This window comes from Semicossyphus pulcher, unplaced genomic scaffold (genome assembly GCF_022749685.1).
Source record: "Semicossyphus pulcher isolate SPU_LCO1_2020_fin unplaced genomic scaffold, fSemPul1.0.p SCAF_4, whole genome shotgun sequence".
Classification (NCBI taxonomy): domain Eukaryota; kingdom Metazoa; phylum Chordata; class Actinopteri; order Labriformes; family Labridae; genus Semicossyphus; species Semicossyphus pulcher.
In genome coordinates, this window is record NW_027211715.1 from 29,145,467 (window position 1) to 29,172,531 (window position 27,065).

Consider the following 27,065-nt stretch of genomic DNA (forward strand, 5'->3'; position numbering starts at 1 on the left):
TGTAACAGTTTGCATTTTCATGTGACCAGAGGTCAGAGGTTAAAAATACACTTTATGGCGCTCCTGTTCCTTTATAAAACATTTGCGTTGGTGTATTGTGGGAGTCTTCAGGAAGCTAATCCACTAAGACCATGTTTGACAGACAGTTCTGTGCCTGTGGTTGTTTTTGGAGGAAGCTCAGTGACAGATCAGCTCTGTGCAGCAGGGAGATCAGTGTTCCTGAGGACACTTTGGCCCCCCAGTAGCCTGGCCTGTGGTTTCCCACCATTCTCACGATGAAGAGGTCAGAATCAACAGCAACAGAACACGAGAATAAAATCTGTCATATGGGCCACTGAAAGTCTGTTTTGTAACTGAAAACTAACCATATGCAAATGGCACAACTACCGTAAAATTCAGTGTATGAGACTCACTTTTAATACATTTTTTTACATCTAAAAAGTGGGCTGCGTCCTATGTGCCGGTGCAATCAATATACCAGTGTACAATGCAGAGAGGGGCATTTTATTTGTTGCTGATGGCGCTAAAAGCTAGCTAATGCTTCGGCGAAAACAGATGGTAGGCTACAATTTGTCTGTTTTGAATGTGTTTTAAATGAAAATAAATTGAAATAGTGTTGAAATAACGTATACACGTTTTTATTAGTAATTATAGATAACCTTTTTCTCTCTGTGATACCCTCCCAAAATACACTGCGTCTTATATTCCAGGGCAACGTATATTCTGGATTTTACGGTACTTGTTGTGAGGAGACCAGTTAGAACAAAAAACATTTATTCAAGGGAGCACTCAACACTAATACAAGTCATACTGCACATTCTCATACAGTGAATATATCACAATACATGGCATTAGGTCACTTCGTGTTAAAAGTAAAATACAATGTCCTCATAAACTTCGCTGATGTTAGCAACGAGGGTAAGCAACTTAACTACAAAACTTAAGCTAGTTATGCATGCTTCCATCACAAGTAGCAATGGTTACCACACTAGATGGACTTGGTTTAAGTTTCTATTGTTGTCTTGATGTATTTTAGTCTGTCAGGTCCCACGAGGAGTCGCAAGCTTACATCACTTTTCATCAAGCTAACGTTAACCCCTGAAACAGTTCCCGCCACCATCCCTAAATTAAACCCCAATTTTAGTCCAAAGTAATTTTCACTTGTTTTATCTTACCTGTTATATTCTCACATATTTTCCCTGACTGAAAAAATGTTTTGAATTCACAATGGATAAAAGTATACTCCGTCTATGTAATGGAAGACGACGTAGCCTATAAAGACGGATATTTAATTTCAACATCAGTTTTTCGCTGGAATAAAAAACATAAAAAATTCCAGATTTTTTCCCCCAGTTTTTTAAAAACACAAAGATTAAAGCTGTACAAGCAGGAGAGGAGACGATAACCGTGTGTAAAGTTAGTATCATCTGTGTTACTGAAAGTGCAAATGGAACAAGTTCTTGCTGTGATGAGCCCAGTTAGCACACAACACCTTTTTCTAGGGACCAGTTAAAGAAACTTATATTTATGTTCATTAATGTACATTCTCATTCAGTGAATACAATACCATATGTTGCATTAGGTTGCATAGTGTAATAGGTAAAATATAATGTTGAAAGCTGGTAGGCCGGCTGTGCATTTGCCCTTTATTAGTAGCACATTTTAAACAGCTAATCTTGTGGTGGAGTTGCACATGCAACAAATGGAGTATCTACAGTGCTTCCCTTCATATCAATCTGCAGCTACATTTGAATAGAAGGATTTGATGCATCGATGTGTCATTTAAACAAAAATACATGCAGTAGTAGTTACATTCAAATGGCAGTGATAGGCAAACAGTAAAGACACAGATGGCACGAATAAGGCTGCTTGTAAGTGCTACATTGTACGTCTTTCATCCTTTTTAGCAGTCTGAGAACTTGAATGTTTCTGATCCACACTGTGTCCATTAAATTGTGTCTTCATTCAAAGTTTTTCTCCTCCTTTTAAAGCAATGGAGAGAAAGTAAAGTCCAGCGTTAATACCCCACAGACCCTGTGGTGTTTCTGCAAAGTCACGTAGCTCCTCATTTGCCGCTTCCCCTCAACACTCACAGAAAAAGGGTTCCAGCATTGTAACTTTTGCTGCAGCAAGAGGTACAATGTTATGAGCTTTTTCTGGGACTGGTTCGTAGAGACAGGCGCTCAGTATTTCCCAAAAGTTTAGTAGCAATCACATCTCTCCATCCAAGGCCCAGCGATACTCCTCATCTCCCAGTGCCTCCAACACCTCCACACAGTGTCCTTTCACAGTCCTCCATTTATAGCTGGGTGACTCTGGTAGAGCGCCTGGTCCTCCTGTCTCGACGCTGAGCGGCAGGGTGGTGGCAGTAACGTGGCGACCATCCTCGGGGCTTCCTCTTGGGGCTACGTGGCGTGCTAGGGTCTGGGGGGGCTGGTAGTCAGGCCTCCTCGGCTGTGGCATCTATCCCAGCGTAGGTGAAGTTCTCAAAGAGAGCCATGTTCACGTAAGCCTGGAAGATGGATAGAAGGTTTTGATTCATATTGATTGACGCGTAGCATAGCATAGCAGCTTGAGAGAGGATCAAACTGGTGCCAAATGGCAACAAACCTACAATTTTCAGTTGTACTTGATAATCAAAAGAGCTGCTTTAGACTGCATTTCTTATCTTCTGATGGAACTACAGTTTAAGACATAGGGCAGCCATCTTGGGGTAATATTTGAACACAACAGGACATTTTCCCATTCTTCTCTTTCTCTTAAAATCGTGTGAACACAGTATTACCTTCCTGGCCTCCTGCATCCTGTTGAGCTGGACAGAGACTTGGGAGAAGGGGGGTCTCTCGTAAGGCCGATCCCTCCAGCACTGCTTCATCAGCTCATAGCTGGACAGGGAGAGAAAGATTGATGAATGCAGAGAAATACAGGAAATAATAAGCGAATCATTAGCAAAGGAAGGGTGAATTCTTACACTTCATCATCACAGTTTTTGGGTTTCTCCATCCTGAAGCCTTGTGGTAGTTTTTCATAAAGCTCAGCGCACGTCATCCCACAATATGGTGTGCCACCTGACAAACACATAAAGGGATGGGTCGGGGGAAAATGCGTTTATGATAAGCATGGTGAGTCAAGCATCATGTTGCTATGACCTCAACCTCACAAACACACACAAACAAACATTTCAACAAGCGTTCATCAGTTGCATACAAGATTATATTTAACTCATCCTGTCAGGCAGTATTGGAGGCTAGTAAGTGAAAGTATGTAGCTAGAAATCACAAGATGAATTTTCAAATGTGATATATATATCCCGGACAGGACTCTATCACAGTAGTCCAGATGTGATGTGATAAAGGCATGTATGAGGGTCTCTGCCATAAAGTCAGGGAGTGATGATCAGAGTCTGGAAATGTTTTTGAGGTGGTACACAACGTAAACTACCCTCCAGTTTGTTTTGTACTGATGCACAGCTGATTCGAACGGATCCACATGAGAGGCGGCCATCTTTGTTGTTTACAAAATGCCTCAATGGTGCTTCTCTGTACTGACATCGTAAAAGTACATATTACATGTGACTGTTATGATTGGCCGACCCAAATCAGGCCAGATGGAAATCTGTCTGAACGGAAGAGGGACCAGACGCTTCTACCAGAGCGAATAAGACAGAGTTCACAGGGTCGTCTGGCTCTCAAGTTAGTAAATCTGTACTTAGTAGAAGTCATTTAGTTAAATGGGAGTAATAATAAAGCTGTTTTGTTTAAAGCCATTGGCTCACAGGCTGCGGGCTTACTTACCTAAGCTTACAATTTCCCAGAGGAGAACACCAAAAGACCACCTGGGGGAGGAGACGCACAGACAGAAATGTTAGAGAGAGGAACTAGAAGAAGGGAAATGGAAGGGAAATGTAAAGGTGCTACTTGTAACACCTTCAAATAACACATTATGTGATTTCTTAATCATGTATTCTTTGAGGTTAAGCCTTTGCACAGAAGCTTGCATAATCTTATTCATGCTTATCTACGCGTAGGCAAATGATGTTTTTAATCTAGTCTAGTTACCCTAACATGAAAGCATTATGTTACGTTGCTCTTGCATGTTTGATTTTCATGTTTTTTTATTGCACTGCATCAGAGAAATTCACAAATTTATTGTTTAACTTTACTTTATTGTAACTATTAAATAAAAATGTATAAAAACCATTAAGAAACCACAAAATGTCTCAATAACATGAAACCACCGTCCTTCCCGCAATCTGATCTTTTGAATTAAAAAAAAAGCACTCGTTACAGATGTCACAATGCTGTGTGGTAGATCGTGTGAGCAGACAAGTGTTGTTTGTGCCGTCTGTGTGTCCTCTTGTCCCTGTTTATCTAATCTCCTCAGCGCACTCCGTCTCACTCTGTCTCATGATCTTGTTCTCCATCTGTTTCGTACGTTCTGTTTCTCTTACTCTGTTTACAACTCTCTCTGTGACGTTACAGGCGGCCCTCACACTTCTTCCGTTAGCTGTCCATCTTACACTCTTCTAACTTGTGTATGAATAGGCTCCAGTTGACAGGCCAACTTCTGCGTCTGTCTGCTAAGTTGTACCCAGGGCTTCCTGGCTGCGCTTATCAGTTACACAGCACACTATTATCACTCCAGCAGTGACAGAGGGATGATTTGTTGCTTTCTGTGGGAAGCAGTTTTATGTTGTACATTATCAAAACTGTTCAAGAGGCTGAAACTGTATTACTAAGGTCCCTGTGATGCTAAAGAAATAAGAAGGAAGAATCATGATTGTAGAAAGTAGTACATCAGAGATTATTGATTAAGGGAATACAACAGGAAATGTTTTTAAACCACTGAGCAAAATGGTTTCATGTTTACACATCAGAGAACTGCCATGTCACTCTAAATTTCCCTACAGCAGCTTCAAAGAAAAACATAATGCTTCAGAAGTTTAGGCTCCCGTGTGAAACCATTTGTGAGCTTAGTCCTAAAAGAGAGGCTTAAAGCTGTGTCACATGTTGCCTTGATATAAACTGTCATTGTAAGAAATTTGTAAGGAATATCTAAACAGTTCAAATTACTCAAGAAAAATTTGAGTTTTTAAAATGCAATCTAAGGGGTAAAAATCTGTGCAGCCAATGTGGAGGTATCAATGCCTAAGGTACAAAAAGATGTCTTGCTAATTTGAAGGTGTTGCTGTAAACTCAAGGTGGCTGATATCAACATATTGACCGATGGAAAACCTGTTTAAGAACATAAAACAGTTTGAAAGGTCTTCTTTATGTGTCTTATGAAGAGGATATTGAGCAGGGGAGTGTTGGACCCTGTGAATATAGATCCATCCTGCATTTATGCCAGTTAAACACCGTTACTCACACATCACTCTTGGTCGTATACACGCTGTAGTTCAGAGACTCAATGGCCATCCAGCGTACAGGCAGCCTCCCCTGAAATCCAAGCAACACATTAAATTAAAACCCTCTTCAAAAATGAATTAATAAAGACATGAAATAGGTTTAAATCTGTGATATAAGATGCAGTTTGCTACAAATTCAATGTAACAGGTACTACTGAACCACCACGACACACTTTGCAGTACTTGATAGTAACATGTTACTGCCCTCTACAGGTCATTTCACTTATTATCACACAGTCTCCCACTTGTGATAGTAAAAAAGACTAGATTTAAACAAGCAAAACTCTTGTTTGGGCTGTTTGAATATAAGTTGTTTGTTGACAGACATTGCACTGCAGTGTCTTGAATAGAGAGAGATGCACTGTTAAATGTAGGTTACAGTTTGTCAGTACATGTGATAAGTCACAGAAGAGTCACAAGAAGAAAAAAGGGGATACAAAAGTCAAATCTAGCACCCTCTGTTGGCTAAAACTGAAACATGTCTAAATCTTCTGAAAGAAGTGGAACATTTTTAAAAACTTCTGCACTCACCATTGTCTTCTTGACGTAAACCTCCTCACCGCGGGACAGGCCGAAGTCTGCGATCTTTGCCACCAGGTTGTCCCCTACAAGGACATTCCTGGCCGCCAAATCTCTGTGGATGAACTAGGAACAAGAAATTGCAGGAGAGGAGAGGAGAGGAGAGGAGAGGAGAGGAGAGTTTAAAATGAGGTCTAATGCATTTGTCCTTTACACAGAAACATCACAACTATATTAGATGATTCAGAACTTTAATATTTGTAGCAAAGGATCAACACTTGAAATGTTTTGAGTACAGCTTCAACATGTTATGGGTCAACTTTGTGAACAGACTATTTTGAAAGAGTGAGGGCACAAAGTAAAGAAAGTTAACATCTACACACAGAGTGACGCGTACAACAGCCGTCCACATATATGCATTTTCTCTTCCTACCTGCTTGTCGCTCAGGTAGTGCATCCCTGTTGCCACGTCTACAGCAAACTGCAGCAGCTGCTGGGAGGTGAGGGTGGAGGCAGTGCCATGCTCCTTGGCAAAGGCAGGATCCGTCTCCAAAACTCGACTCTTCCTCAGGAAGTCGAGGAGGTTACCATAGGGAGCGTATTCGATGGCTATGTACAGGTAGCCTGGAGAAGACAGAGACAGACAGTGTACAGTTTAACCTGTAAATAAACGTAATGTATGGAAGTAAATATGCCATATGTCCGTTATTCATGATGTTTAAACTCATTCTGGGACATTACATAAAGCATTTTATGTCACAGGATCTCATGGTGATAATTAGGGTAGAGGCCACTGCTCATAAACCCTTCAACTCCAGCTGTAAGCAGCAACTTAACAATGTCTGCTTCTCCTCCCGTAAGAGTTTGACCAAGGGTTGGCTGGCCTGTCAGCAGTTTAACGTATTCACATAGCGACCATTTTCCTCTGATGTCACACTGAGATAAGGAAGCCAAATGCTGTTATCAAAAAGAGAATGTCAGTTTAACATTTCCAGGTGGCAAATTGTATAAATTAAAACAAATCTGACAAATTGTTGTAATTTTACTGCTTCTAGATTAACCTACACTTAAAAGACAATTGGTGGTAAAAATCTGGAGGGACATCTCGCCATAATTCAAGATAAAACAATATATTTGATTAGTCACCATTAGGGAACAGCGAAATTTAGCATTCAGCCACTTCTTAGCTAACATTACTGTTTGTTAGTGTTACATGATACTATAGGAAAAGCATCATTCCTAGCTAAATGTAATGTTAGCTTACACTGATGTTAGCCAGGGAGTAGATGGATGCTTAGCTTCCCTGTTGTCTAAAACTACTTCATGGGTTATGAAATCGTGTGACACAATCGAACTGTAATGTTAGCTAACTGTTATGTTAGCTAGGAAGTGGCTGAATGCTAAGGTTAGCTCTCTCTCTATCTCTTAGCTCTCTCTGTGCCAATTATGTTGTAAAAAGTATGTTGTTGCACCCTGAAATATGGCATGCTAACCCAAAGGTTTACTACATCACTATAATATTGTCTTTTCAGTTGCAGGTCAAATTTCCAAAGTTTATAAGACTTACAACCTGCAACAGAGCGATACGATATTATGTAGCATTTAAGCTTCACAGCCAGGAACATGATGTCAGAGAAAAATGGCCGCCATGTGAGTATAGTGAACAGGGCGGGAAGAGGGCCGACTACAGCTGTGACAGGCCTTGGCCTTCAGCTGTTCTGTCCTGACACAAACAAAGGTACAGTGGGCCTTTCAGGAGATCTTCAAAGCTCAGCCAGATGGTTAAAGCTTTTGTTAATAGATGTCGGCTTCTAGCCAAAGCCAAAGAGTTGCTACAGGTCAGGAGCAACTTGTGCTTGATTGAAGGGTTTCATGTTGATTTTACCAGCAGAGAGATTGCCAACAAAATGTGTTAATACCATCTGCATGTTTCTTGTCATCAACGAGATGTTTTGTTTAACAGTTCAACAGTTCAATGCTGAATTCCTCCTGCACACCTAATTCTTTCACAATGTTCGTATCTGCAGATTCAATTTGTTCCAGGTCTCTGTAAAAAAAACAATGACACAAACCTACCCCCCTTATGTTTTTTTAATCATAGCCAGCTGGGGAATGGATCAAATGAATGGAAGTGTGCGGGCAGGAAAAAATAAACAGAAAATTCCCCAAATGCCAAAAACAGCAATTGGGTAACAGCTCGTGATATCACTGTAAGACAGTTACTCTCTGTTGCAATATAATACAGCTTAACAGCTTTTCCCCGAGCAGAGGGAGAGTGTGTCAATGAAATATTACGCCCCGAGAGCAACCTTTTCTTCTTTATCTCATGCTTTATGTACCAGCCTGCTTTCCTCCCTCCCTTCTTCAATACCAAAATCCATCCTTCCTTTCTGACCCTCTTAAGTTCTTCCCTTTTGCTGCATGTTACATGTCAAGAATATTTAACTCATAACAGACAGAAACGACTAAAACTTACAGGAAAAATGCTTTTACAGTTTTTGAAGACTATACTGATTATTGCAAATGCATCTGAATATCAAATAATGCCTTTCTACATGTCATTTACACACACACAGCAATTTGGGGTTCAGAATCTTTCCAAGGATACTTGACATGTGGCTTGAAGGAGCTGGGGATCAAACTTAGAATTATTGAACAACCCATAATACCTTCTTAGCCACAGGCGCAATAAATTTCCATCCAATGTTACAATTTAATTTAGCTAACGCTTTTGTCCAAAGCGACGTACATCTGAAAGTCAATGATCTATGCATCCATATCCAATGACTATGCCTACTGGGACACTTTGACATGTGACCGTAGCAGTAGGGGATCAAACCCAAACCTTCCACTTGAGAGACAACGACTCTGCCACTGAGCCACAGCCACCATCCATCCATCCATTATCTAAATCACTTATCCTGTTCAGGGTTGCAGCGAGCTGGAGCCTATCCCAGCTGTCATTGGGCGAGAGGCAGAGTACCCCCTTGACGGGTCACGAGCAGTACTGACACACAGAGACAGGCAACCTTTCACGCTCACTCTCACATCTACGGGCAATTTAGAGTCACCAGTTATCCTGAGCATGTCTTTGGACTATCGGGTGAAGCCGGAGCCCCTGGAGGGAATCCACGCACGCACTGGGAGAACATACAAACTCCACACAGAAAGGCCCACTTCGTCCAATCCGGGGCTCGACTCGAAACCTTCTAGCTGTGAGGCGACAGCGCTGACCTCTGCACCACCAAGGAGGTTTTGTTGTTGTAGCTGACGTAAGAGTGTTACAGTATGTGTATTTCTATACTCACAACTGTTACACAACACATGTAAACACAGAAGATTGAAGGTCCTCAGAGTCTTGTGCTATCTGAGAGTTAACCCGCTGCACAGACACACAGAATTAGTCAGAGGTTTATGTTTCAGAGCTGATTTGCTTTTGTAATGTCCTCACTCGTGCACTTTCTGTACCGGACTTCCACCCTCGTCTGTTTCCAATCTTTGATCAAACAAAAGTAATTCAATTATTTAATGTAGACGCAGTCGGATGTGGCAGCGGAAACTGATACTCTATGTTAAGAACTTGAGCCAAGGAAACCTTATACAAATATATAAATACATGACACAGCACATGGCACATGGACAAATCAAACACATGTCACGCTATGATTATTTATGTTGGACACATTCTGGTGCTTTGCAGGTGCAGATGTGAGAGGATCGGATGGGAGAGTCTGTTTGGATCAAGCAGGAAGAATTTAACTTGTTTCTTTATATTTAGGTGTCAGGATAGATAAAAGTACGATCTCGTCAAGATCATTTTCTGCAGGACACAGTCTCTTATTTCAGCGTAAAGTCAATTCTTATCAAAGTCAATATTGACATATCTTAACATAATAATCTTGAAGATTTTCATTTAAATAAATGTCTGTTAAGTCCCTATCTATCACAGAAATAAGTGAAATCCACTCATATCCACTCGAAGATCTCAGTTTTGTTCTCTTTGGCGGCACCTATGGCGATAAACGGTAATTGTGGGAGCACACTTCCCAAATATCCAGACAGTGTTGGCTCCGGTTGTAACTCTTGATTTTCCTCGCTGACGCTCACTTTCCTTTTTAGATTGTTTGCCTTCATCTGAGCGTCGAGTTTGTTTCTTTTTCTTTGGATTTTCACTTCTTGTTGACGTTGTATCTGTAGTCATCCATCTTTTCTTTGTTTGTTCAGCCATAGTAGATTATTGTTTACTTTAACACTTGCAGAGAGCGGAAAAGCAGCCGCTTAGCTCCGCCTACCCTCTCTGGCAGACCAACCACTGCTGGGTGATGGAAAACGCGTCACTGACTGGGCGCCGCTTGTGACTTTTTTCTTTGATAGTCGCCACAGACACCCACGGTGTGTCCGTAACCGCATACTATCATACTAATCATACGAACCGTGACGTAAAATTGAGTATGTCATGCGTTCCCATCTCCTAGTATGCAATTTAGTGTATGTGACAAATGCCCGGATGTATACTAGATCGGCCCGGATATTTGAGTATGAGACGGGAGCTCACTGGTTGTACTCAAGAGGAGATGGACCGGAGATCAGACCGGACATACGTAAACGATTAAGTCACGTGATACGGAAATGACGGCTCTGAGTATGATGCCACCAGCATCCTAATAGTCATGTTAGTAGGCAGTATGCAGTACATACTGTTTGAGTATGTAGTAGGCAGTACGTTAGTATGCGGTTTCGGACACAGCACCAGTCTGTAATACTGCAAATGCGGGCCTCCAATTGAATAAGTCTGCTGAACACACTGCAATATATTCACGGGTGTGTCGATCTCTATATTTGACCATATTTATTTTTTTCATATTCTGTAAGTGGTGTCCTGTAGAATCTAACATTTGACCAGTTTCCTCCAAAAACACAGAAGGAATAAAAAAAACATCACACAGTTTAGAGGGTGTAAACATAAGATAAATCAGGTCAAGTAACATAGACCCAACCTGCTGAGTTTAGCACTCAATTCTCAAGCTTATAGATTTGTATGACTATCCCTCAAAACCATCAGTGTTTCTTAAAAAGCCCCAACTTGAAACAAAAAACAATATCCATACAGACCACTAGGTGTCGCTCACTCACCTCTGTTCTCGCAGGCTCCTATCAGGTTTATGATGTTGGGATGCTGGCCTAGTTTACACAGCACCTCCAGCTCCCCTGCAAAGTCTCTGTGGTCATTCTCTGAGGCAAACTCTGCAGGAAGATCAGCACACACAGCAGCGTTAGACAAAGTGCAAACTAAGCAGCTTCAGCATTTCTCCTTTGAAATGAGAATACTCGCTCAGTGTCCGCATGTTTGTGAGTGCATGCATGGTTGTGTTACCTTTCAGCATCTTGATTGCTGCGCTCATTTTACTGCCATCCTTCTTGATCATGGCTTTGATGACCTGGTTTTGAAACAGTTGTTAGCATAACCCATGGAGTAAAGGAATAAAGATCATCTAAAATAAATAGAAAGTACGTAAAGAGCGTAAACACCTGGCCGAAGTTGCCCTCTCCAATGACATCTTCAAACTTAATGTCCTCCCACTCCAGGATTGGATAGGTGAGGGGCTCTGGTGTTGGTTTTGGCCTCCGTGTGAGAGTCAGAGTTCCTGAGTTAAACTGCAGAATAGTCTCCTCGCCCTGGGAGGATAAACAGTCTTAAGCTTGGAAATAAAAACAATTGCATTACAGTTCTTTTAAGGAGGATTTTCTCAAAACCATAGACCGTTAAACCACCGTGAAGTAACCCATTAGTTTGTGAAACCCCCTTTTGAAGCCTCAAGTTCAGCATTTTAGTTTTTTGGATCCAGAAGTGACCACATTTGGGTGTCAGCATGGACACATTGTTACATCTCTATCCTGGTATTGTATATCATGTATTACTAATGAGGAAAATGTTTACTGAGGTAATTAATCAACTTATTTTTGGAACTAAGGCGCGTCCTGCTGGCGATTAGAAAAAAATGCAGGTTAAAGGCACTCCTGTGTTTGCTTTACTTCTGAAATGAGAGGCTATGTCCACTTTTTATAAAAAGTCTTTGGACTCAAGACTCAAAAAAATCTTAAAGGGTGTTGGTTTTGCTTAGCGGCTAAATCGGCGACCATATACAGAGGCTAAAGTCCTCAATGCAGCAGCTCCGGGTTCAACTCCCGCCCTCGGCCCCCTGTCGCGTGTCATCCCCACTCTCGCTTCCCCTGTTTCCGGCTCTATCCACTGTCCTCTCTTCAAATAAAGGCATAGAAAGCCAAAAAAACCCATCTTAAAGCCCCCCTCCAGTTAAAATCACGTATTTAACCTTGTAAACATCTACATGTGGTGTTCTTCATGTGCTACAAGACATATCAGGGACAACATCAGCAGTCATCTCCATGGCTGGGCCTGTCTGCTTTTAAACTGCAGTGTACCAAGGACAGGCTGAACAACACGTTTTCAGATTGGCAGGTTTGAGACGTCACAAACCTAAGGAGCCAATCCCGTTAATGGACGGGGTGACAATACGCATATCATTATGTGTAACCTATGGCAACCACTTTGGTGATGCACGAGCCAGCTGTAACAGTCATCGTCATTTTTGCATTAATTAAATGCATATTACTACATTAATTACTACATTTCAAGCTCGCTAAGATTCAACAAGATGCCACTAAACGATGGCAGAGACGTGTTTTGTTTATGCGACGGAGGGGGTGGTTTGAAATGTGCATAGTGGGCGGGGCCTATGCAGATTCAGGAGTTTTTAGTGAGGGAGAAGGATGACATGCTTTGTGAGGATTTTTACATGGTAATTAAACATGTTTTGCAGCAAAAACTTATCAGACACAATTTATTGTTAGAGTATAAGTAGAGCATTTTATATGTCTTAAAACATGACTGGAGCTGGTCTTTAAAGAGGGGGTATCATGCTGTTATATACATATATATATATATATATATGATTTTACAATGTTGGATGTCCAGACTAAACGTGGGTAATGCCCAGGCTTCTCAGCTCAGTCTGCAGGCTGCTGTGAATGCCTGTTTTTTTCTACATGCTGCGCTTTGTGACGTCACAAAGTGCAGCCTCAGCAGGCTTCAGGAGAGCTGGCCAATCAGAAGACAGTGAGCATGTAGGGGCGGGGTTTCTTAAAGGGACAGAGCTGACTGAGTCATTTCAGGCAGAGGCTGTATTAGGGCCTGCACAAAGCAGCAGTGTGAGAAAGATGGTGAGTTTTTTTAACGCTAGATTATGCTAAGCTACTCCAAAGGTATCACACAGTGAAATATGAGGCCTTAAATTGGCATAATACCACCCCTTTAAGAAAATCCCGGTGCATCCTTACCGATCCAGACTGGTAGGTGAACGTCCGTCGACGGTTGAGCAGCGTCTTGCGGATGAAGAAAAGAGCCAACAGCGCCAGCAGGATAGTCACACAGGTGACTGTCACTGAGCCCACCACTGCCACCAACAGCTGGTAATTGTCCCCAACAGGCTTTGCAGTCACACCCTGGGTGGTCGAGGTTAAACTCGGATGGCCTTTTTAGGCAGAGGGGAGAACATGGAAAGGGAGGACAGAGAGACAGGATGAAAGATGGAGAGAAAACCCAAGTGGGGAGAGAGAGAGAGAGATGATTTTCAGATAGAGGAGATAAACAGGCTCTATGAATGATTATCCTGTGTAGAGCTGTGTCTCTGTGTGGGTGGTCTCGTTCAACCCCACCTTGGAAGCCCAGTTTTGGCCAACAGTAAAGTAGCTTGAAGGGAAAATTAATGTATTTCCAAGTCACCAAAAACAATCTCAAGTATTTTGCATCACTACACTGGACGTTTAAATCATTCATTTTGGAAAGATTACACACTCCACTTATCTAGACATGTTATACATTTTTGGAATACTGTTGCCGCCCTGGTGTGTGCACACAGAGAGGAACAGATTACAACGAGTTTTACTCAGACTTTCTTGATCTGAAGTTTCTTATTTACATCCCAAATCTGTTATAAATAAGAGACATGTGAATAATCAAACAATATCTACATGTCACAAGTTTCCTTCGTTCAGCATATCAGATAATCTGTAATTAAGGCAGGATAAAGGCAGATTTTGTAAGTACAAATACTCAGATAGTCTACTTAAAGTGATAATTTTGAAGAATCTCATCTAAATAAATGTCTGTTAAGTCACTATCTATCGCAGAATGAGGTGATACGATGGTGATTGAGCCTATGGCCCACTGATGAAAGCCTTTGCATTTGCAGTATTACAGACTGGGTGTCTGTGGCGACTTTCTTGAAAAAAATCACAAGCGGCGCCCAGTTAGTGACGCGTTTTCCATCAGCCAGCAGTGGTTGGTCTGCCAGAGAGGGTAGGCGGAGCTAAGCGGCTGCTTTTCCGCTCTCTGCAAGTGTTGCGAGTAAACAGTAATCTACTACGGCTGAACAAACAAAGAAAAGATGGATGACTACAGATACAACTTCAACAATAAGTGAAAATCCAAAGAAAAAGAAACAAACTCGACGCTCAGATGAAGCAAACAGTCTAAAAAGGAAAGCGACCGTCAGCCAGGATAATCAAGACTTACAACCGGAGCCAACCGTGGACGTCACACATGCAACACTGTCTGGATATCTGAGAAGTGTGCTCCCGCAATTACTGTTTATCGCCACAGGTGCCGCCAAAGAGAACAAAACTGAGATCTTCAAGATTAACACTTCTAAGTTTCCTGTATCTGTACTTTACTTTAGTCTTAACAGGCTTATTAATTTAGCTTGAATCCATTTGACGGGAATTATTGATTATTTTCATTGTGCATCATTGCACACTGCCTTCCCAACTGATTTCAACCTAAATGGTTGGGACAATTAAATATTAGAGGAGAAAAGACTTTCTGACAACTTATTTGCACATTGGAGCAACGTTAAAGTTCTTTATTTTCAGTATATTTTTATTCCATTTGAAGTTAGAATGATGTAAGTTTAATAGTATAATAAATAAGAAGTGGGGCCCAGTTAGCTTTGCACAGAAACAGCTGGTAGAAATGTCCTCCAGAGGGCTACTGTTTTTCTGTGACTACATTTCAGAGCCTGAACTTTTTCACTTTCACTTCAGTAAAGAAGTTGAATTAGATCTACTTTTACCAAAGTCTTCTTTTCAAACAAGTATCTGAAGTTCTACTTCAATAAAGATTGTGTGAACTTTTGCTATCTCTGGATAAAGTGGGTGTGCGCACAATGACTTTTACTCACCATCTTCTAGTGTCCACGCCTTCACAGCCTCGCTCCACTCTCCGGGCACTTTGGAGAAAGCCCGAACTCTGAACTGGTAGTGCGTGCTGGCGTTGAGTGCCGTCACGTCTTTGGAGGTCTTGTTTCCATCGTCTGTGTCCACCCAAGGGTGAGGGCTCCCCTGGCCGACCGGCTGGTACTCTATGATGTATTTAATGATGCCTCCGTTGGGGTCTTCAGGGGGCTGCCACCTCACCTGGATGGCTGACATGGAGAGAGGCAGGGCCTCGATGTGGCGTGGGGATGATGGACCTGAGACACGGAGACATTACACCAGTGATATTTTAGAACATGTTACAGGTTGAGTAAGATTTGTAAGATTAATTGCACTCATAACCAATCTGACAGCCGGATCTTTTTCTAACTGAAGGCAATCTAAAGTGGATTTTTCCTTCACAGCTAACTATCAGCTAGCAAGACTTTTTGCATTTAAAGTTTGTGGGCAGGGAGAGAGCAATGAAGCAACAAGCAAGCACCAATCCTACACTCCAACAAGTTTTTAAAGCAAATCTGAGGAGCTCTTCTTTATCACTGAAACTAAACACAATAGCCGGTTACATACTGCATATTTTTTTATTGCAACATTGAGAAGGAGCCTTTGTGCAGCTTTCAGACAGTAGAGTCTTAGTTACCCTGGCTGCTGATGCGGAAGTGGTATGGTTTGGACGGCGGCCCCTGGCTGCCACAGTTGATGAGCCGCACCACCACCGTGTAGTCTTTCTGGTACTTCAGGTTGTGGAACTTTGTGGAGAGCACAGTGAGCAGGGTGGTCTCCTCCTGTAGTGTCACACTGCGAGGCGACGGCCCGATGAGCTGCACTAAAAAACCACTGGCTGTGCCGGCGTGGACGCCATTGTTGGGGGACAGGCGCCAGCGTATGGTAACATTGCGCCCTTCCACTGACCTGACGTCAATCTCAGGCTGAACTGTGGGCTCTGCAGCGACAGAGAACACAGGGTGAGCGGAGGGGACTGACAGCTCTTTGTCAGTTTCTCTTATTAGATCAATCGCTTCAAAGTGCCCCCTGAGTGACGGATGTATTTTGAAGTGGCCGGTTACGTCAATATCTGTTTAAATTGGCTGCCATACAGAATTTAAAACTTACAGCTTACAACACAAACGAACGTACTCGCTTTAAATCACAGTCCTTTCTCATTTCTCTCAAATAACATGCATGACTGGAGATCTGAATGTGTTTAAATTTGTATTTTTTTGCTGTCCTGCATTACTGCATCGCATAAAGGAAGCTGGAAAATTACCAAGCACCAGTAGACGGTGGAGAGAGCTCCGGGAACACTTCTGTGTAAACAGCAACATTTTTTAAACATGTGTATGAAATCTTTTTGCAGGATTAACGATGCAGGTATTATATTTTTCAGTATTTTTAGCTGCAGATTGCAGTTTGCAAGGTCGGCCATTCAGAATAAAACTTCTCCCTCCATCAGCAGCCCTTCTCAAAGGCACAGGAGTCACTAAATACTCTAATGGAAATAGTTTTTCGCTTGTGCAAGACACGAACGATCCCTTGTAACAAATAAAATTTGTTCCACTGTACACGTGGGCCACATATTGCCAAAGAGTCACATTTAATATGTTTGTGATCTATGATTCTCACTAACAGCTCACTTTCACATTTCAGTTTTCTGCACAATCTTTCCTGGACGAACACACTCTGATATGCTCTCTCCCTGAAACCCCTGTTTCTGCCAATTGAACGCAGGTTCTTGCTAAAATTAATTAATTTTATGATAACTACATGACTTATGACAAATGTTTATTATTGTTTGATCCCATAGGGTCTTCTTTTTTATCGTAGCAGAGACTTCAAAGATAATTAATCTTTCTATATTTGCCTCAGACTTGAGCCATCAGGACAGATGTGCTCACTTGGGTAAAGACTACTGGCTCCATGAAGCTTGGGAAAAACACCGCTCAGCATAAATGATGAGAAATGTCTTTCATGTCCAACCAGACACAAGATAATCACGCTCTCTTAAAGTCCTGAGTGTGGACATTTCTTCCCAGGGAAGATTTCCAGATGTACTCATGTAGGACGTTTCATCTCTTTGACTGGACAGGGCAGTTATCTGTGGGTCTTACCAGGACAGTCAGTCTCCATGATGGCCTCTGGCCCCAGCGCTCCTTCTCCTCCTACCCCAGGACGACTCAGCTGGACACGCACTCGGTAGCGGGTTGAAGGCTCCAGGTTCATCAGCGTGATGGGCTCTTTGTCACTATAAACTGGAAGAAAGCGGGTTTAGGAAATGCTGATCATATGCACATTTTAAAATATTTCTTTAGCAGATATCATGAATTTTGCATCCAAAGAAGTATTGTAGATATATAAAATACACGTATAGAATGATTGTAGTTTTTGTTTGTAGATATATAGCCGGACAGTTGGTCTTAGACATGATGTACACTCTATAACTATATATACAGTATATATACACGTATATTGTTATGCATCTCTTTTAACATAACCTGGAGGCAACAGTTTCAATCTTTGGTTTGTCTGTTTCTTACGCTGTACCTAAGAAGTGGACGTAACTTCTGGTTTCCAAAGTGAAGCCAATGTTGAAGTCTACGAGGAGTTGACCAAAGCTTTTGCTTGATTTATGACCCCTGCAAACATTTCCCTAATGAGTTTATTGTCTCAGTCACTATTTTCAAGTCTTCTTGAATACAGCATGATGTTCATTTAGTAAATAATGGTCAAATTACAGAGTAATATAGATGATAAAGCAGGGTATTCTTTATGCCATGGCTGCTTGTGACAATTGCATAAAAATGCAGAATCAGTCAGCGCAGGAACAAATTTTGTTTTCTGAAATGTTCTGGTTTTTGTTTGTAGTGCGTTTGTACTATGACTAGACTTCCCATCTTCCATTGGCGGTCATCTGGCGACGATTTAGCTTTAAAATATTGCTAAAAAGATATCTCCATGCCTCGTATCTCAAATCCAATTCCATTCTCACTTCTGAAGTTGTTAGTCGGACTGTAAACAATGCAGCACTTGGAGAAGGAAGTCTTGGCTGTAAGTCCTTTATCGTTAACTGCTGGCTACACCACAAGCCAGCATTCGCTCCCTGAAACTATATCATCATCAGACAACAGCTGATGGGTTCAGAGGTCACAGAGTGGTCTCCTTACCAAAGTAACCTGTGAATCAGGATAGAGGCGTGGGGATGCCTTTCCACCCTCTCATCCAGATATGGTCACTTGTAGTTTAAAAAACAACAACAAGATGGCGACGGCCAAAATCCTGAACTTGAGGCTTCAAAACGATCGTACCCAAACTACCTGGTGAGGTCATGTTGACACAACCACTTCTTTTTAACAGTATATGGTCTTGGGACTTGATGGTGTGAAATAAAAACAATCTTAATAATGTTGCTTTCTGTGATAGAGACTGACTAAATGTCCTGTTTGTTATCTCCGCTTGCTTACCTATGATGGAGGACCAGGAGTCTCCGTTCTCCTCAGGTTTGTAGAGGAGCCTGGTGGAGACGATGGGGCCGTCACCTCTGTGGGAGTCCACCGGCATCACCAGCAGCTGCTTACTCCGTTTTGCCAGCAGTTTGGGAGCATTTGTGGGCACAGGAGGCTCTGAGGGGACACAACAACAGACGCTAAAATTTAGATTCTGTGTATTCGAATTGGTAAAAAAAAGGAATATATATATGACCCTCTGCGTATTACTTCAAATGTTACTCAAAGAGAAACACAGACCTTTAATGGTGAGGTTGAACTTGCGGGAGTCCTGGCCTCCATTGGTGGACACCCGGCACTCCCACAATCCTCCTTGTTGAGCCGTCAGACGAGGGATGTTGAACTGTGCTGTGCTCTTATTTGAGTCCATGACAGTGCTAGAAGCCTGAAAGTAAAACACATCACACACAATAACCAGCAATGCATGATTAAAACCACATCTTCATTTCATGTGCCTGCTCTTGCTGCTGTTGGGATTTATGCCAAGAATGTGAGAAATCTCTTTGTTCCTGTGGGAAATTCTGTTACAGTTCTTTATCAGATAATTCGTATTATCAGGGAAACGGCACAGAAGGAATAACACATAAATATGAGCATGTCACTTTGAGGCAACATGCAGTAAAAGCTGCACTGGAGATTGATACAGCGTTATCTGTTCAGGCCATTGTGTTGTTGACTTCCTCTGAGTCTGACTCAACATTGTAATCATCAGCCTGATCTTAAAGGCACAGCGCAGTTATACTTGATTCTTTAGCTGATGGTAAAGCACACGGCAATGTTCGTGGAGATCCACAAACCAGTCTATTTTATTTAACAGTTATAAGGGTAATTTGTCATGTTTTACACGTTTAAAATGAACAGTTGACATGTTTGTAAGAGTACTTATTAGTTAGCTGATGCCCTCATGTCTGTGCCTTTGAAGGGTATCGCTTTAATTATATTGAATTTGTGTATAAAAATTACGAAGTGTAGAGAATGTAGAGAAACCCAACTTGGGACAAGAGTTGAAAATTAGACTTATCTCTAAACTCACAAACATTTTCTGTTGAAGCCTACATCCCGATCAGATAGAGCTCGTTTTATCGTTGAATCATTAGCTGAAAATCTAACCGTTACTGTTCCCATTTGTTATGGCTAGCTAAAACACTTAACGTTGTGTTCAATAGATTAGTTATATCTCGTTAAACTGCACAGGCGGAGGACACTTGCTCTGGCTTTGATGGAGGGTGAGAGGCTGTTCCCAAATACATTAAACACAGGGGAACAGAGATCCATGTGGGTACATGAGACCCTCAGAAAGAGGAAAGATCACGGTGATCACTCGATGCTGTCACCCCCACAGAAGGCCTGCCTCGCCATTCATCCGATTGGACAATGAGAAAAAATGTCAATGATGTCTGCCCTTTTCTGCCAGTCAAGTTTTTTCGTTTCCTCAAAAATGCTCAGCAACACAAAAGCAGTGTGCAAAAAGTTCTTATTGAACAGCTACAAAAAAGCCGCCCCCAGCCAGGTGTGCACCAACTTTGAGAACCACAGTGCTGGACCCCTCCCTCCATCCTTTGATTTCTTTTTGTTTATATTCAGGCTTACTGTGAGTTATCCTTGCAGGAGTTTTGAAGGCCTCTTCCTGTATTCCTACCGTGAGCACTGTGCTGTCCAGCTTTCGCAGCTCGATGCTGGTGTGGCTGGGCAGGGGGTTCCCTGTAGCTGAACAAGAGATCTTGGGGCTGGAGTTCAGATTCCACTCCAAATTACTGTCCAAATCCAGGATCTGGGGAGCCCGGTCTGAAATAGAAACGAGGCATGAAGCAGAGAAAAGATGATGGGATTTCAACTCAGGATATGAATGTGGCAGCAGGGGGGGGAAAGGTTGTATCAACTGTGTGTTTCAAACCCTTCTTCCCAGAAAAAATGCCGTATTTATACAACGCAAAGATTTTTTAACTCAAACCATTAGTGAGATTTTGAAATCATAAATCATTATAGTTATGTTTAGTGTTTAATTTCCTGCTAACTGTTGAAGTCTCAAGGATTACATGCAGTTTAATTGACCCACATTTTACAAGACAGTTCTTGGGGAGGGAGATGAAAACAGAGATGTGCTGTGCAGTGTTGAAGAGACACTGGAGTGTGCAGTATAAGGTATCAATGCAGTCATTTCCATACCACATATGAGGCAGCGCTGAATGTAGAAACAGAACATAGACTGTTTTGATAGGAGGACACCTACCAGACTTCTCACAGTTCTGTCCTCTCCACCCTGTGGGACACTGGCACCCAGTGAAACGGTTGCAAACGCCTCCATTCTGGCATTTACAGCTCAGCCTGCAGTCTGGTCCATACATGTCACCATGGCAGACTGACAACAGAAAGCAGAACACTATGCTGCATAATGTGCCACACACACTAGGAGTAAAAAGTTTAATTAAATCTATATGAATATTGGTTTAAGAGGCAGTTAGTGATGTAATGTTGCTCACCTCTCTCACAGCGGCTCCCAAACCAGCCGCTGGCGCAGGAGCAGCCGTACGGGTCTGGTAGGCAGAAGCGAAGCCCCTTGCAGTTCAGCTCGGAGCCACATGACTCCTGGCAGTTTCGGCCAAACATTCCTTCCCTGCAGGCTGTCAGAAAGAAAGAGAAAGACAAATTCACAAATGTGTTTATTTAAATTCCTTGGGTTTTGGTGTGGATAAGGCCTCAATCCTTCTTGCAAAACAACACAAAGAAAAGAACCATTCTGCCAACGTACTTATGTAACCCGAAGATCTGGATTTTATCATTTTATTTGATTGAATTAGCTAAACTAGCAAACTTAAACCTTCGATAGACAAAATGTGCACAGTTTGGGCACAGTTATTACCCAAATTAAGTGAAGATGTAAGAGAAATAATTCACCATATTAACATGGCAGCCATTTTTCTCTGACATTACTCTCAGGGTGGGAAGCCCCATTTCTGTTATGTCATACTGCTGTGTTGCAAATCAATCTCACAAATGATATAATATCAGCGCTTAAGAACTTTAAGAAATAACATATTTGATAACTAATTAGATACCATCAGAAAACAGGTTTCCTAGCAAATGGTAATGCCAGCTAGCTAGCTAGCTGACAGTAAAGTTAGCTAACAAACACTAACAGTAGTATTAGCTAGGTAACATTGCTGTTAGCTAACTCCTAGCTAGATCCTAGTTAGCCAGGAATTGTTTGGATGCTAATGTTAGCTGTCGGTACATCATGAGTTATCAAATATGTTGATTCTCCTTGGTATATGTTGGGTGTTTGGTGCTAATTTGCAGCTGTAGGTCAAGCTAATGAGCAAAAGATTGTGAGCATTAAAAACATCACATCTGCTAATCATCAACATGCTGGCAAGATGCACATGTATGACAAAATGCTGACTATAGCACTTAGCTTAAGTCACTGGTGTTAAACTTAACAACAGTACAAACCTGTCTCACAGCGCGTTCCCATGAATCCTGGAGGGCAGATACAGTCTCCGTCGACATCATGACACACTCCGCCGTTGAGACACTCTGGACAGTCTTTGTCACAGGAGGGACCCCACCTCCTGTTGGTGCAGTCTGCAGAGAAGAAGAGTTTTCTGTCCTTAGATTACAAAGTTAGGAGTCTAAAATCCATGTTACGTCCTCCTTAGATGAGTGTTTGTTTAGACCTGCTCTTAAAATTCAAGTTTAAAGTGCAATTAATAAATTTAATATTTTGTGTTATTGAAAATAGTGTTAAATTTGTAATTGGATGTTTGGTGAAGATACAGCACGACAGCCAGTGGCTAGTTAGCACTTAGCTTAGCATAACAGACAGGAAACAGGAGTAAACACATGATAGCTCTGTGTAAAGGTGAAAAAATCCACCTACCAGCTCCGATAAAGCGCTCTAAAAAGCATGTAGTATACTGCATTCCAGACGTCTGGGAACTCGAGAACTTCCCAGCAATCTGCTCTGAGTTCACAAGTAGGAACTCAGAGCAGATTGCTGGGAAGACTTTGAATGGCGTCTCATTGCAATTTCAGAGGTAGATAAAATGCTGCGTTCCAGACTTCACAGTTCGAAAGTTGGAAATTTTTACTTGGAAGTTCTCGAGTTCCCAGTTGTCTGGAACGCATTTGTGTGATGACATCAATTTGTGGTTTTACTCGGTGCCCAGTGGTTGACCCCTTCTTTATAACCCAAATATTTCTGTGTTGTTTCCCTCTTGATTGCAAAAACACAACCTCCATTTTAATACACCTGCACTGTTTGTGAGGTCTACAAATGCATCTTGGTCATTTTTGCAGTCCCCCTTTTCATAACTCGTCCTGTATTAACTTGGATCACCTCTCAAAAGCAAAGAAATGTGTCAAATCTGCGCCTGAACAACTGTAGTAAAAGCCACGATATAACTTGATCCTGTTTGAATGTCTGGGTGTATTTCTATCTCTAAGGCTGTGAATGTCAGGATCCAACAAACCTCGAACAATGAGCCTCATCCAGGCGCCGTTAAGGGGGCTGTCACCCACATAGCTGGCACTGTAGATGCCTTGATTGCTGAACTTTAAATCCTCCACAGCCACGACAGCAGTTCGGTTTATCATTTCATCGTGATGAGTCGTGAAAAAGTAGTTTCCTAAAATAAAGACATGAAACATTAATAGTGTAGTTTTAAATAATCAAAGGCTGTCAATGTTGGTCTGTAAAGTGTGATAAATTTCCGTCTCTACCTTTTGTTTGTCTTACCGTTGTATTTCCACGTCACATCCCTCTTTTGGGTGCCGAGTAGCTTCATGCTGAGGTTAACTGTCTCTCCTTTGTTAGCAGTCAGTGTCAGGTGAGTTGGGATAAAGTTAGCTATAAGGAACAAAGATACACCATTATTTTCATCCAAACCAAGTAAGTTGGTGATACTAGGAAGTAAGAACTGGTTGTACAGGTCGAATGAGCCCACCTTTGCCAATGTTATTGATCATCGTGACCTTCTCCAGCGGGGGAACTTCCCGAGTGGATTCACAGTAGAAGATCCCAATGTTATCAAACTCACGGAAGTCCCTGGCCACAACCTCCTTGTTCCTGGATTTATGCACTTTAAAGTTTGGCTCCCTGGTGAATCTGAGGATTTGTTTGTCTCTCTTGATGTCCAGCTCGACCTGGGCCGGGCTGCGCTCTCCGTTGATACAAGACATGGAGAAGTTGTGGACGTCGGTGACCTCTGCCGTGGAGATCATGGTCAGGTCGATCACAGCATCTGTAGGAGAGAGCGTTTAGTTAAAAAAGCAATTTGCCTGACAAAATGAGAGCTTGACTTGATTATCAAACTACTACAGAGAGTTGTTTTTAGCTGATAGCCAAGTAAAAAGACAAGTCAATCCTTTTAGAAAGACCTGAAAGTGCCATCTCTTAATTTGGCCAGCTTCACATTTTGAGCAAGAAGTTATGGCAGCTGCTTATTCAGATATGAAGATAAAAACTGCTTTAAATTGTCTGATTTGCCCAATAATACACAGTGTTTTTGAATTGTTTCAATATTCAATAAATAGGTTTATATAATGGTCAGTTGTGTAACCATAACCCAGCTAGAAATGTTTTGGTCTAAGAACGTTCTGAGAATGTTACGTGCAATGTTCTGGTGATGTTTTGAGTGGGAAGTTTTTGTTTGGTTCCCAGAATGTTCCTTTTAATAGCAGGAGAACGTTCTCTGAAAACATCTTCAGAAAGTTGCAGTGAGAATGTTCAAATCACATTTCAGGAACGTTTTATAAATCACGTTCTGACAGTTCAGGCTGTCCCGACATCCTGAAAAGATCCTCAGCATGTTGCAGTGAGCAAATGTTTTATAAAAGCGTTCTGACGTCCCAGGCCTCAATAACATCCTGAAACTATCTTCTGTCAAAACGTTAAGTCTTAGTTTAAGTTTTAACGTTGCAAGAAAACATTCTTTAAATATAATAGATTTAAACATTTTCTTTCAATTGTAATTAGAACTTGTTGGTAATGTTAGACAATGTTATGGGAATGTTCCTGCTAGCTGGGAAGTCTTTATTATCTGTTGTTGGTGTAGTTGATGTAACAAGAACATCTGTTGTTGCTCTCTTTGCCTGTCTCTATCCTGCATCTCCTTCTATCCTACTTTTCGGGCCCATCCAGTCGAGGCAGACGGCTGTTCAACATGAGCCTGGTCCTGCTCGAGGTTTCTGCCTGTTAAAGGAAGTACAGCTCATGGTGGATTCATGTTGGGTCTCTCTCTATATAATATAAAAAATGTTGTGTCCTGAGATAACTTTGGTTATGATGTGGCTCTAAATAAAATTTGATTGAATTTGATTGATTGATTGTTTCAAAATAATGCTAACACAGCTGTAGCCAAGTGGTGTAGGCTGTGTAAATGTCATCTCACCTGCGCACCTGAGGGCACAGGTGGGTAATCAATCACTGACCTAGATATGGGGGTCACAGATGATCATCTGGGGGAATTAGGTGAGAAGAAGCCACACGGTTTTTCAACCGCGTGTGTGGGTCTGTGTGTGGAAACGTGTTGTTTGTAGGTGTTTTTTAATCTTCATGAAAATTAATAAAGTTTTAAAAGTCATTGCAGACCTCGTTTTTGCCTACACCACACATTGGAAATGACTTCTGTTTCCCATCAATGGCATTTTTTTAGTTTGATTGCCATTACAAGCACCAATCTCAGCATCCCCACCATATCCTCTCTTAACCTCTATTGGTTATTAACTATCTGGTTCAGGTCGTAATAGAAATGTTCGTATTTTTATAAATACATCAATACTGACCATTTTCTGACATTTAAATTCGCTCTCAACAAAAAACATCCATCAAGCACATCCTCATGACTAAATATGTCAAATATGTTTCTACTGGAATAAATGATCAGAATGACATCAACTCGTTTTTAATACACCTGACACGATTTACATAAAACTGTGCTGCAGAACACCTAAACACATGGAATACAGTTCAAAAGCACAGCAGCCAAATCTTTCTGCCAAAGGGTAAAATTCCGCCTAAAATCTCTTCATGACTCACATATAAAGTTACTCTCTGTCTTACAACATCTTGTACACTGACACCTCAGATATGGAGGGGAGAAACTGGCATTATCAATCCCCTCTTTTTTTCCTAACTTTTAGTTGAGAAAAAAAAGGATTCCAAGAATGAAGATATCTTAATAAACGAGCCAAACCCAAATGGTGTTTACCAGGATTCCTTCTTGCAGGAATTTAAGCTCCAGAACCACAGAACAATGGCAGGAAACATGGATGATCTCCTTCCCCCCCAAGGGAAAGAAATCTACACTCTACATTAAACGGGTATTTATGACTTTAACAACGTTGATTATAGTTTTTAAAAAGTATAACATTGAAATAGTGTAGATAAAGATAGCAAACGAGTATTTCTTGATATAGCATTACTCGAAAGTAAAAGCCCACCTTCATTTTTTGCTCTGTAAAATAGCAACCAAAGAAAAAGTAAAATAAGTCCCCCCTTACCTGATAGATCAAGGAAGCCAAATACAAACACCCACAAAATCCTCATGATATTTATAATCCTCATTGGGAGAAAGTTGTCGCTTCTAAAGTGGATTTACAGTGACAGTTGTACATCCAAAACGGTGACGCTGCGTCACGTAGAGTGGTGCGCTTTTTTACGCATAACGTGGCGAATCATCCAGTGCTCCGGTTCTGGTGTAAAATCTCTTCGGTTAACACTACTGCGGTCCCGTTAGTGTATTGGAAGTGGTATCACGGTCCGTCACACTCAGCACAGAGTGGGACTTGCGGTAAGGCTCAGCTTTCTCTCTCTGGGTGGGAAAGGAAGGAAGAGCGTCATCAGACAGCGGAGGACTGCTGGCGCTCCAGACCTCCTCGAGACGATTAATGCCAACCACTCTGATATCTAAAAGTTCCTCTGCAAAAAGCAGTGTCTACTGTTTCAGCAGAGAAACTAGTGAGACAATTTTGATCTTCCGTGGCACTGTTACTCTTTTTTACGCAGTGAATGAATTTCCTTAATTGTCTTGAGTTTTTGTTGATATATTGATTTATATATTTCGGACAGATGTTTTTTTTAGTTCTGTGTTGTAGGACACATTTTGCATACTTGTCTTGAAGCATTTCATTTTTCATACATTTTCAAATATGCATTTTTGGAGACTTTGTGTGGCCAAGACCTTCATTCTACATGCCCAACGTGTCTATTGCCTTTATTATTGCCTCTATTTTCATTGTAGGGATTCTGTCAAACACTGATTTGAGCAGCAGCTGGTATCATGTTTTGCCAAATGCAACAGCTTTGTTCTTTCACTTCAATGAGCTGGTCACAATCCCTGCAGCTTTTATGC

At 41.6% G+C, this 27,065-nt stretch overlaps 1 protein-coding gene across 2 annotated transcripts; it reads right to left on the reverse strand.

Moving 5' to 3' along the window:
- Positions 1 to 757: 757 nt before the first annotated feature.
- tie1 (tyrosine kinase with immunoglobulin-like and EGF-like domains 1) lies at positions 758 to 23,931 on the reverse strand. Of its 2 annotated transcripts, XM_069679929.1 has the most exons (23): positions 23,658 to 23,931; positions 23,450 to 23,560; positions 23,184 to 23,339; positions 22,165 to 22,296; positions 21,195 to 21,335; positions 20,945 to 21,073; positions 20,354 to 20,499; positions 18,955 to 19,099; positions 18,673 to 18,831; positions 17,323 to 17,463; positions 15,855 to 16,157; positions 15,184 to 15,474; positions 13,283 to 13,476; positions 11,456 to 11,602; positions 11,301 to 11,364; positions 11,060 to 11,170; positions 6,360 to 6,550; positions 5,939 to 6,052; positions 5,368 to 5,438; positions 3,795 to 3,835; positions 2,972 to 3,068; positions 2,786 to 2,885; positions 758 to 2,512 (listed from the first exon to the last, which is right to left on the reverse strand). In XM_069679929.1, exons 1-23 carry the CDS (start codon positions 23,890 to 23,892, stop codon positions 2,441 to 2,443), a joined length of 3,291 nt encoding a protein of 1,096 aa, XP_069536030.1. In that variant the 5' UTR covers positions 23,893 to 23,931; the 3' UTR covers positions 758 to 2,440. The 2 variants fall into 2 exon arrangements, with proteins under 2 accessions (XP_069536030.1, XP_069536031.1); XM_069679930.1 differs by lacking the exon at positions 15,855 to 16,157.
- Positions 23,932 to 27,065: the final 3,134 nt, after the last annotated feature.

Excerpts from the sequence above, each read along its gene's own strand:
- tie1 (XM_069679929.1), bottom strand. The coding sequence starts at position 23,892 with ATGTCTTGTATCAACGGAGAGCGCAGCCCGGCCCAGGTCGAGCTGGAC. Across the intron at positions 21,336-22,164 it reads GGGAACGCGCTGTGAGACAG|CCTGCAGGGAAGGAATGTTT; the intron begins GTTTGTACTGTT and ends TCTTTCTGACAG. Across the intron at positions 3,836-5,367 it reads TATACGACCAAGAGTGATGT|GTGGTCTTTTGGTGTTCTCC; the intron begins GTGAGTAACGGT and ends CTCCTCCCCCAG.